Here is an 11,810-nt window from a genome sequence, read left to right as displayed (position 1 = left end):
GTGACACACAAAAGTACCAATTAAGTCACAGTTTCACCATTTGGAGGAGTCTAGTGGACAGGTCCCTAGAAAATGGAGATGAACGATAATTGATTATTGCCATGTGGTAATGAGAAACTAGGGTTACCAGATCTTTTCTTTTTTTAAAGAAAAGCTAAAAAATTTACTTCTATGACATTAAATTTTTATATATTTTTAAAGAATGGGGAGAAGAGAGAAACATCAGTGGGACAAGGTAACATCCATCGCTGCCTCCTGCACCCCTTACTGGGGATGGAGCCCACAGCCCCTGCTTGTGCCCTGACCAGGAACCTTTTGGTGCACAGGACGACACCCAACCAACTAAGCCACACCAGCCATGGCACATTTTTCCTATTTTAAAATGTGATCAGCTAGCCCTAACTGGTTTGGCTCAGTGGATAGAGTGTCGGCCTGTGGAATGAAGGGTCCCAGGTTCAATTCCGGTCGGTGGCATGTGCCTTGGTTGCGGGCACATCCCCAGTAGGGGGTGTGCAGGAGGCAGCTGATTGATGTTTCTCTCTCATCAATGTTTCTTTCTATCCTTCTCCCTTCCTCTCTGTAAAAAATCAATAAAAAAGATATTTTTAAAAATTTGATCAGCTAATATAAAAACAAATGTTTAACTATGTGGACCAAATCAAATACAGTACCTTGGGTCACTAGTTTGTGAAGTTCTGATATCCTGGGAATACCTTGCAGGGGCTATGCACAAAGTAGGTAGGCACTAAATATTTACAGATGATGGCAAAAAACTGTATTGTAGGCAGACTTCAACACCCTTACTGCATCCACAGGCAAGGGCACTAAATGGTGTAAAGGAATTCAAATGCAGGATAAGACAAAGGTTTTTGTCCTGTTCCTGAGGCAAATCAGAGAGCAAAGAACTTCCAGAGGGGAGGATACAGGATTCAAGTATGGAGGGAGTAGCTAATCCGTAACAAAGGCCAAGTTCTCTTCAGAGGAGTTTATTTCAAGATAAAGCATAACTTCCACCCAGACATTAATTCCAAAGGGTGAAAAAAGTGTTTCGCCACCTTTTACCCTTCAAATAGAGCATGGCAGTGCAGATGTCTCTAAAACGCCTCTGTATATTCTCAGAAGCTACAGTCCAGTCATTGAAAATGCTTCTCCATTTTCAGCTGAGATGTGATTTGTTAGGAAACCTCTGTAACAACATATTCACTTTCTGGGGGGGTAAATTCCCATACTCTCCCTGGACTGATCTCATCTTTCGGGCTGCCTGAAAACACAAAACAAAAACAGAAATGACAGCTCTCAAGTCTGTTCTGACCTTGGACAATGGTTCTCACAAAGCCCCAAAACACATGAAGATATTAACCACCCTGGAGAGCTGTGTCATCTTCCCAGTCCCCTTTCAACAAAAGGGACATGGGACCGACAAATGACGGCAGGGTCTGAAGCTACCATGCCAGCTAGCAACTAAGCCTAGGCTGGAAACCAAGCCATCTGCCCACCATCTTTCATTCTATTTCAGAGAATGTCTATTTGAGCAGCAATTTAAATTTTGCAAATTGGTTTCCCATTCATTCCTTCATTGGACACTCACAAAAATCTGTGCGTATTAACATTTAACTTCTTTTAACGTCTGGTAAAGCTCAAGATGGCAATGCCTTCAAAACCTGACCTTCCCCACTTTGGCGCGGGTGAAATTTCTCCCAAACCTTTCCTCGCCTTTTAGAATGAGAGGGGCTTTCTTACCACCTAGCAAGAGGCAGTTGCATCTCCCGCTCCCCAACCCCCGCCCCGCCCCCCCCCCCCCGCCCCCCGCCATTATCCTCTAGAGAGGCCACTCCAGGAGCCTTCTGTCACCTCGGCCTTCGAAGCACAATCGAAGAAGTCCTGGATCTCTTTCCTGCACGCTTCGTCGCGGAACTCATTCTGCTTCCAGCAAGCCATCATCACCGACATCTCTGTGATACAGGTCGCCTCTGCAGGGTCACAGCGGAGGGGGAGCGGGGAGACTCAGTCCTAAGGAGACCCTTACCTTCCAGCCCTCCCACCCAGCCGCCCCCCGCACCCCTCGGCCTCCGCTCTGGAGCCTCCGTGGCTGCGGTTGCTCACCGCCCCTGTTCCGGCGCCGCTCCCCGATACGGTTAGCTAGGATGAGGGGCTTGCTGGGCTTCAGGACGGGCTTCCGCGGGTTTCCCAGCCGGGCTAGGCGACCCCGCAGGCTGGGAGTCGCCATTGTGCGCCAGGCTCCCGGCAGGCTCTGCGGCGCCGTGCGTGACCCTGCGTGACCCCTACGCGGTCGACGAGCTCGGCGCACGGCGGGCGGAAAGCTGGGCGGCCTGTTTGGGTGCCCCTCTGTGTTTTCTCGGCGGGTCGTCCGGTTCCGAGCTGGGACACCGGCGGGCCGGGCCAGGGTGCAGGTCAGGGGGTTTGGGCGCCTACGCTAACCGGGGTCACGCCTTCCCAGTTCCTGGCAGCGCTGGGCCAGGATCCCAGGGAAGGGCCTCGTCAATGAGCTCATTGACCGCGCCTGCCGGCTGCATTAGCGGTGGGCACAGGCGGGGCCGGAGGAGGGAAGCGTACCGGAATACGAGGCTTGGAGATGGTCATTTGGGAAAGGTTTTTGCTGTTTTGTAAGCCTTCGATAACTCTTGGGTTTTGACTATCTTTAGAACCACCTCCAAAGCCGCACAGAGAAATCCGGCTCATTTACTTATAAACAGGTGCTCTACTTAAGATATATCATTTGCTCATTTGTAATCTCATTGGGTGGGGTGACGTTTAAGCACTTTGGCATTCACGGCCTTCTGTAATCCTCTTGCCGACCTTATGAAGATACTTGGTAGTATCATACCTGTTTTTTTAAAAATGTCTTTATTGATTCAAACAGGAAGGGAGAGGGATAGGAACATCAAGGATGAGAATCATTGATTGGCTGCCTCCCAAACGCCCCCCATTGGGGATGGAGCCGCAACCCCGGCATGTGCCCTTGACCGGAATGGAACCTGGACCCTCCAGTCTAAACCAGTTAGGGTCTATCAGTCCTGTTTATAGACTCGTCCCTTCGGTTGTGACGTCTAGCTTCATCAAACTTGGTTCTAAGGGACTTAATTGTTTACAAAACATTCCAAAGATGTGCCATGGATTCTCAAGGAATTTACGAATTAGCCCCCCAAAATATTTCTGGTAATGGAAGCATAATTTGAACAATCTTGTAGTTCACAAGGTGACTACAGGGTGTCCCCAAAATATATACACACTTTAATAGCTGATAGCTCAATTTTGAAAATGAAATGTATTTTAATAAACATTGCCTTTATAATTATTCAAAGTGTGTGTAAATTTGGCTGTGTAAATTTAGTGGCTACAATAGTTTAACACAGATGTTTGTAATCTTTCCATTTATCTCTGCATGAATGGTTCTTTTTCCTGTTGAGTCTCAGTTCATGTCAGAGAGGCCTTGCCTTCCTTGACTTCTCACACCCCCATCACCACAACCTGTTTTATTTTCTTCATAGCTCCTATCACAGTCTGAATTACTTTGTTCATTTATTGCTTGTTTACCCCCTTACTACCAACACCCATTTGAAATGTAAGCACCATGAGAGAAGGGACCTTGTCTACTTTGTTCATTGCTGAATCCTCAGTGCCTAGTGTCAATAAATACCTGTTAAATGAATAAATGTTTGAAATATCCAACTTTATCTTGCTCACCACAGAACTATAACCAAGCAGAAGACACTGTTTAAAAATAAGCCATTTATTATACAAAAGGAAACCTGAGGTAACAGAAAATAGCAATACTTGTAGTAATAAAAGTATCAGCCCCATGCTTCATCCCCTCCAGCAGCATAAATAAAACTGATTCCTATTAGAAACGTCTACCGCTAATAACCCCAAGCCTGCTGCTGTATATAGAGCAGGCTGTGCCCCAAACCAGAGAAAATTCACATTGCTTGCTTTCTCCATAGGGAAAGTGAAGCCTTTAGTTGATAAGTGCCATGTGGCTATTCCTGGTTCTGCTTTCCCTTATGGAAATGTAGCACCTGGTTTACTCTGCTCTTTTGTGAATATTTTTTATGGCAATAGGAATAAAGGAAAAAAGTCTGTAAGTACTGACCACAAAGCAGGCATGAGTCTCCAGCCACAATAATTCATAAACAACTAGCCCACTTTGTACATAAAAGTGCTATAGGAGTGCCAATGTGAACTGTTGTGAACAGACAGGAAAGGTAAGGATGATTCTACATCTCATGTAACTACGATCACTTACTCTTTTTACTGCCCATAATGAAATTTAAGTCCTAATTTTAGTTTGTACTTGGGTACTAGTATTTTGTTTTGTTTTTCATGTACAATAAGTGCCAACTAGTTGGAACAATTATTTTTGAATTTTAATGAAGTACCAGACAAGAAAGGCAGTTAATTTCTACCTAGTGATCTGATGTGGTCCTTGGAGCCACACTACAGGGTGCATTGCCTTTATTGAACAGGCTCTCAGTATTGTCTGACCATGTGCCTAGCAAAAAGCCATTGATTCAATTACGGGCTGCAGAAAGATATGGTTACATAGTCATTTTATAGCACTCAATTTCTAAACTATGGGGAGAGATTAGGAAAATAACAATGATTATTTAACAGCAGGAAAATCAAAATTTCAATATGTGTGCACAGAGAATTCACATAAGCATGAAAGCCAATGATTTATTTTTAAAGAGACATCTAATTGGGTGAAGCCAATTCTATGGAGCTTGGATATGAACAATAAGTATGTACTAAGTAGGTTATAGGTTTCTTATACAGTTGTCTAGGGAAAAACCCTAGATCACTTTTCTGAATAGTGGCCCATTGTGGAAAAACAATAATATATACTGTAATTTCTTTAATGTCATCAGTTATGCTGGTCATCAAAAGATACTTTTTTATTGGCCATATATAATAAAATATACTGGATAATTCTCGAAGATTAAACTTTTTTTAAACGTATGTATTGATGAGAGAGAAATTTGTTATTTCACTTTTTTTTGGTCTCATTAGAGTAGTTTTTATTTTGTTTTTTATTACCCCCTCCAACCTGCCCCTATAAGTCAACATTTGTATTTGAACAAATTGCAAGCTTAGAAATCAGTCCTGAATTTGACTTCAGTTGTGGATCCCTACTGTATCAAATTTTAACATAAGTATCTTTAAAAATTTCTTTACAATTTATTGATTTTGGAGAGAAAGGGAGAGGGAGAGAGAGGAAGGAAAGAGAGAAACATTGATTTGTTGTTCCATTTATTTATGCATTCACTGATTGGTTCTTATATGTGCCCTGACCGGGGATTGAACCCACACCTTGGTGTATTGGGACGATGCTCTAACCAACTGAGCTACCCAGCCAGGCTAACATAAGTATACTTGAAGATCTAGCTTTACCTCTTTTTCTTTTCTGCAAAAGAGCAAAAAGGTTAAGCAAACTTTCCAAGCTATTACGGATGGTATTTTTTTTATTAAAGAATAGAATGAAAAAAGAAGCACTCTGACAGTGAAATCCAGCCTAAATAATAGCATTCCTTAGCCACATCCTTAGATGTTACAATATTAAGTGTAGGACCTTCGTTGTTGAGGCATCTACATATATTTGTATTATTAACTCTGATAGTAAAAAAATTTATACATACATTCATAATAATTTACCACCTGATATATTGATAAGCTATGGAACTTCTCTGGTGATAATTCATTAATACAACTTTACAACCAGGGTAGCTCTAAGGGCCAAGATATTCTTCCCTGTTTCTCTGCTCCAGAAAAAGCTAACGACCTCTCTGCCCATTAAGCTATCTATTCAGATCATAGCAATAGAAAGGTTTGGCTATACCCCCAACTGGACTCACAGCTTTTTTGTTGTTATTTTGTTTGGTTAATCCTCTCGCAAGGATATTTTTCCACTGATTTCTAGAGAGAGTAGAAGGGAGGGGGAGAGACAGAGTCAGAGAGAAACATCGATGTGAGAGAGAAACATCGATTGGTTGCCTCCTGCACATGCCCGACCAGGGCCAGGGATCAAGCCTACAACCAAAGTACCTGCCCTTGACCAGAATCGAACCTGGGACCCTTCAGTCTGTGGGCTGATGCTCTATCCACTGAGCCAAACTAGCTAGAGCTTGACTAACAGCTTTTAAAAAAAAAAAAAATATATATATATATATATATATATATATATATATATTTTTTTTTACAGAAAGGAAGGGAGAGGGATAGAGAGTTAGAAACATCGATCAGCTGTCTCCTGCACAACCCCCACTGGGGACGTGCCCACAACCAGAATCAAACCTGGGACCCCTCAGTCGGCAGGCTGACGCTCCATCTACTGAGCCAAACTGGTTAGGGCTTAACTAACAGCTTTTTATTTAGCCAGCCACTTGTGGTGACTTACATCTCTTGCCTCACCTCTCATCTCCTTAGACTTGGGTGGGCTCCATCAAAATGTGGTCTCAGAAATACTATAAAGTTGTATAAAAGAATATCAGCAATAGAATGAGTGAAGCTAGAATATTCATCCCACTTAAGATGAAAAGTGCTACAGAATATAAACTATACTGCTGGGCTGTTTTTTCCACAGTTTTCATGACTGGGGGAAATGGGACTTTTGTAATATATAAAAATAAAAGAGAGGAAAGACTTCATTAAACAGAAAAAAACAAATACATATAAAATTCTTCACTTTGATTCACACTGGCCTATTTTAACATTTCAAAATTTTATATATACTAGAGGCCTAGTGCATGACATTTGTGCACTGGAGAGGGAGGGGGTCCCTTCAGCCTGGACTGTGATTCACAGTCCGGGAGCCCTCGGGGGATGTCCAACTGACGACTTAGGCTCGCTCCCCAAAACCGTAGTCTGACATCCTTAGCACTGCATCAGCCCAGTTTGTGGCTGAGCAGCACTCCCCCTGTGGATAGCTCATGCATTGGGCATCTGCCCCCTGGTGGTCAGTGTGCATCATAGAAACTGGTTGTTCTGCCATTGGGCCAATTTGCATATTACCCCTTTATTATATAGGAAATATATATATATGTATATATATTATATATGTGTGTATATATATATGTATGTATATATATATATATGTATATATATATAAAGTTAAAACTGTCAAATCTATAGCCAATTTAATGCAGAGAAGAATGAATGTGGGAATGGTGGCAAGGCTGCTATACCTTCATCAGAAATTGTGGAAAACTAGGAAAGGAAAAAAATTTTAAAATAAAAAGACTAACATGAAATTCAAGGTAAATGATAAAAAAAATACAACTCCAGAGAACTAGAATACAACCCACAAGGAGTTTTGCTTCACCACCAACATAATAGTTCATAAAGCAGAATATCTGGAAAAGAGGTTGGAAAGGTACTAAATAATAAGGGGTTTGAGGAATAGCACATGAGAAATCTTACCTCATTTGTAGCCAAGTACTAAGGTGTTCTTCCAGTCATAAATGAGAGGATGAAAAGGCTAGAGAAATAAGCAGTTCTTTAAAAATTCTGTTGGATCTGCACCTTGAATCAAATGGGTGTTTCAGGCTTCTCTTTTCCACTAAACTAAGAACTGGATGCCTTCATCTCTCCTTGAGGAGAAGCCCTATTACCACAGTCTGAGACCCTGGCTATACATCATTAGGATAAAATATCAGTAGATACAACTAGAATCCCTTAAGTTCAGGATAAGACAGTGTTCATTAAGGGTTTGTGCAGCATGTCCTGTGGTAGAATGACTTCCATCTCCTTAGACCTACCAAGTTCAAAGCTCTCGCAGGGTAATTAGAGATTTTGGTTCCTTTTCAGGAAGATCTCATGTAGGTAATCCCAAAATTTCCTCTCTTGTGTCTCATTGTTGTGGATCATGGCAGTGAGAGCTTCCCCCTGGTCCAGACCTTGCCAATAGTCTTGCAGCCACATCTCCTTCCAGCTGAAATATCAAAATGAGGGTTGGATTATGGAACCTCAGCACAGCTATGGAGTCAACAAAACCTTAAGCAGATACAGTGGTCTCTGTCTAGCACAGGGCTCTGCTCCAAAGGAAGGAATGTGAAGTAAATCCAGTACTAGTTCAGGTGACAGGTGGTAAGCCACAAACATGATTATGTCACAGCCCAATCAATGAGCCAAACTTCCTAACTTTCCTGCTCCTGGTTCCCAATGTGGAGGGAGTTCAAAAAGGCAAGCAAGGCGGGGCCAGATTAGGAAAGCAGCTGTTACGTATTTAGATGGTTACCTTTCAAGTTGCACCTTTATCTCAATAATCAAAATGAAGGTGCAGCAGCATTCAGGACCCAGATTAAGAGATATCCTGAATTTATTAAGTGTTTACATTGTTTTACACTTTTCCTCTAGTAAATCATATCATGTTCAGCATAAACTAGATACAAATTACTTTTGGTGGAGGACATCATTTCCAGGACCAAACTGTGCCAGTAGCACATATAAACAACCCTCTGCTGCCATCCACTGTCAAAGTCGGTCTCTGCAGGCCAATCCAGCAACCTCTCTTTCTCAAGTTTAATCATCTTTTACTGCTTCTTTCCCAACAGGCGTGGTTTGCTGCAAGAGGATTCAGTATTTTCCCACTCCACCTCCCATGCTGACCTTGTTCCCAATGCTGACACAGTCTACCATCTACCACAGTAGCCTCCTTACTTCCCTTCTAATCCACACTGCCCACCATTGATAATTATTATCTTTTTAAAGAATTCCCTCTAAAAAAAAGAAGAAGAAAAAAGAATTCCCTCTGTTCTGTCTAGGGTGAATATAAAATTCTGTCTAGGGTGAATCATCCAAATCAGGATACCTTTAAGAGTGAAAGGAGGTGTTATTAATAATTACACCAGGTTAACAGGTGTGAACTTGGGCTATTACAAACTTCCCTCAAGATACTCATCTTTGTATCCCTCATCCCCACCCACACCATAGATACAAAAGGTGTTCAATAAATAGCTGAACTGATTTTCAGGACCGCCCAATTTCTGAGCCTGGTATTCAGGCTACGAGTATCCTGGCCCCCCTTTATCTGCCCACCTGTCTCTCCCTCATCACTTCTCTGAACAGGTCCTCTGCTCGGGTTGAAACTTTTTTGAGTTACTATTGCAAACGTTGTCCCCATCAGCTGATTTTCATATGTTATTGCCTTGGATTATAGTTTACACCTTTACTGAGCTTTCTCCGTTTGTCTTATATCCCCAGCTAGACCTCTGACACCTTAAATGCAGAGTGAGCCCCTCTCATTATTTCTTTATACAACAGCCCCTCGGCACCTCGTGCTAACTCACTGTCCACAGTAAGCAAATAATCTGACTTGATGGCTGCAGGGGACCCCAGCTACCTTACCTGTCACTCTCAGGAATCTCGTCCACACTGCCAAAGCCAGGTGTTGGCACTGGGCAGTCCATGTGTGAGGGCTGGGCAATGTGAGGCTCAGGGACAGGGGTGTCTCCGGGGGCGGCTTCGTGGGCTTTCTCCGCCTCCAGCCTCGCCAGCTCATGATCACAAACGAAACACTCGAAGCCATTGAGATAGTTGGGCAATAAAGGGTCATTCACTCCCCACTCCCGATGCTTCAGACTATCCAGGAGGAACTGGTTGGTGATGCCCCCGGGTTGTTTGTATGCCAGGTATTTCATATATTCTTCATCGTTCTTGTCCAGGAAGTCAATAAACTCTGCCAGCTTCTGCGGTGACTCAAAGTCATCGATGAGGACGATGGAGTGATTGTTGGGCATCCAGTCCCTCACCGAGGGGGAGCCGCGATACACAGGCACCGCACCGAGGTGCATGGGGCGCCACAGCTTTTCTGTCATGTAGTCGTCACAGATAGCATTCTCGAGAGCCAGATGGAACTTATAGCGGGACAAGAAGGCCAGGAGCTCTGGGTCCTCGGTGGTGGCCGTGGCTGTGTCCTGTAACCGCGGGGTGGGCAGCTCCCGATTCTGCAGGCATTTCCCGTACGAGTCCACCTGGGCGGGCAGAGTACAGGTCAAGTGGGTACGGGAGGTCGGCAGGTCGGCCTGGACAGGGGTCCTGGCCTGGCCCGGCGCCTCCCCCACCCCCCCCCCCCCCACCCCCGCCCCCGCTCCCGCTCGCACCCACCGGGATGTAGCGCATGAGCTCGCGCACGTAGCGGTCCCGGTCCGCAGGCACGTCACAGTGCGACTGCAGATACAGCAGCGGCGCGTAGCCGCGGCGGCGCCACTCCGCACGCTCCCGGAGGGGAGGCGCCGCGCGGCGCAGGTAGGCGGCCCCGGGCAGCCACTGCAGCGGCAGCGGGTAGTCCGAGTGGCGGCTGAAGGTGGCGGTCAGATTAAAGAGGCGGATGCCCGGACCGTGGCTCAGCAGGAAGTTGTTGAGGGGCGACTCCTCGTGCAGCAGCGCCCAACTCTGGTGCGCCAGACGGGGCAGCGGCGCCTCCGACGCGCGGAAGTCGGTGCCGTAGAAGAGCAGCGCGCGCGTGCGCGAGAGCCCCCGCACCCGGCGGTCCCGGGACGCCACGCACGCGCCGCGCGCGCACTCGATGCGCTCCGAGTCGCCCGGGAAGTGGGGGAACAGCCCTGGACTCCACCACAGCAGCACCGGCAGGTCCCCTGCGTCCTTTCTCCCCGGCCACCGGGTCTCCGGACTGCGCGCCACCCCCACTGCGCCCAGCGCCGACGGCGTCCGGAAAACCGCTCCATCCCACGGCTCCGCCCACTCCGCCTCCCCACCGGGCTCCCTTTCTGTCCCGGGCCCCGGGCCGCTGGCCGCACAGACAGTAAGCACAGCCAGGGCGGCAAGCACCACCCGGGTGCGGCCGGCCGCCATGTCCACTCTGGCAGCCAGCCCCCTAGGACAGCACCGGACCCCGCCCCGCGCCGAGTCGTACCGGGAACTGGGCTCTACGCGGCGGGGGCCCGTGGCGCATGCGCAGCTCCTCCCAGCCGTCCGTTTAGCAGGAAGGACTGGAGGGCAAGTGATACGTCGCCGGTAAAAATGAGGCTGCTGGTTACATCTTAATTTACTTTATTTCTTTACAAATTAAAGATGCATTGAAAAATAAACCAGTGAAGAGAAATGAGAAGTCCAGAGCAGGGGCATCCCAGGCTGGGAATAGGGAAGCCTGGCCAGCATCAAGCCTAGCCCTTGTCCTGCTCCAGCCAGTTCGGGTTGGAAGATAACTGTCAGCCACTTTATCAATACCCGAGCCCGAGTGGTGTCCCGGGAGGAGAGTACAGAGCTCTGGCCACCTCTGCCTCGCTCCCCAGCAATCCCCAGCTTGGAGAAGCAGTGTTTCCAGTGGGAGCTCAGAGTGGGATGTGGGCTGGCTCTGTGAGGTATTGCAAGTTGATGACCAGGCTTCCTACAGAACCATCCAGTACTGGGGCCTTTCCAGCTGGAAAGTAGGCTGGCACCTCCCCCAGGTGTTAATATACTTTGCAACTCAGTTCCCAGGCTCATTCACCTCTGACTGCGTGCCTCTGTCCACGGAGTGATCACCAATCATTGCAGGAGAGAACAAAAGCATGGAAGCAGAGAAAGCTAATCAACCATCCTCAGTAATTTTGACTTGGCTGCTGACTTCCAGGCCCATGAAGGACCAACCACTTTTCTCTCCACCACCTAAGGTCTAAACCCTAGCTCTTGTGCATCTGTATGTTTTATCCCTAATATAGGAAGTTGTTGATGGCACTGAGCTGAATTAGCGCCCCCCCCCCCTCCCCATAGTAACCCTGGGATCCCCACTCCTTCCTGCCTGTTCCCTCTTCTTGGAGGTTGGTCCAAAGGGACATGGTATCACCAGGGTCTGG

At 46.4% G+C, this 11,810-nt stretch overlaps 2 protein-coding genes across 4 annotated transcripts; both read right to left on the bottom strand.

Annotated features, from left to right (window-relative positions):
- Positions 1-970: 970 nt before the first annotated feature.
- On the bottom strand, positions 971-2,325 carry CHCHD1 (coiled-coil-helix-coiled-coil-helix domain containing 1). The gene is made up of 3 exons (XM_036337131.1): positions 2,104-2,325; positions 1,852-1,970; positions 971-1,261 (listed from the first exon to the last, which is right to left on the bottom strand). The coding sequence occupies exons 1-3, from the start codon at positions 2,225-2,227 to the stop codon at positions 1,157-1,159; spliced, it is 348 nt and encodes a 115-aa protein (XP_036193024.1). The 5' UTR covers positions 2,228-2,325; the 3' UTR covers positions 971-1,156.
- Positions 2,326-3,730: 1,405 nt separating this feature from the next.
- Positions 3,731-10,907, bottom strand: FUT11 (fucosyltransferase 11). 3 transcript variants are annotated; one of them, XR_004972236.1, is made up of 4 exons: positions 10,120-10,906; positions 9,361-9,986; positions 7,435-7,945; positions 3,731-5,931 (listed from the first exon to the last, which is right to left on the bottom strand). XR_004972236.1 is itself a non-coding variant. In XM_036337130.1 (4 exons), exons 1-3 carry the CDS (start codon positions 10,825-10,827, stop codon positions 7,798-7,800), a joined length of 1,482 nt encoding a protein of 493 aa, XP_036193023.1. In that variant the 5' UTR covers positions 10,828-10,907; the 3' UTR covers positions 7,020-7,492; positions 7,773-7,797. The 3 variants fall into 3 exon arrangements, 2 of the variants coding, with proteins under 2 accessions (XP_036193023.1, XP_036193021.1); XM_036337130.1 differs by lacking the exon at positions 3,731-5,931 and having other exon boundaries at positions 7,020-7,492; positions 7,773-7,945; positions 10,120-10,907; XM_036337128.1 differs by lacking the exon at positions 3,731-5,931 and having other exon boundaries at positions 7,023-7,945.
- Between the last annotated feature and the right edge of the window lie 903 nt (positions 10,908-11,810).

This window comes from Myotis myotis, unplaced genomic scaffold (genome assembly GCF_014108235.1).
Source record: "Myotis myotis isolate mMyoMyo1 unplaced genomic scaffold, mMyoMyo1.p scaffold_m19_p_15, whole genome shotgun sequence".
NCBI lineage: Eukaryota > Metazoa > Chordata > Mammalia > Chiroptera > Vespertilionidae > Myotis > Myotis myotis.
Note: the sequence above shows the minus strand (reverse complement) of the source record. Positions and strands in the feature narration are given on the sequence as shown.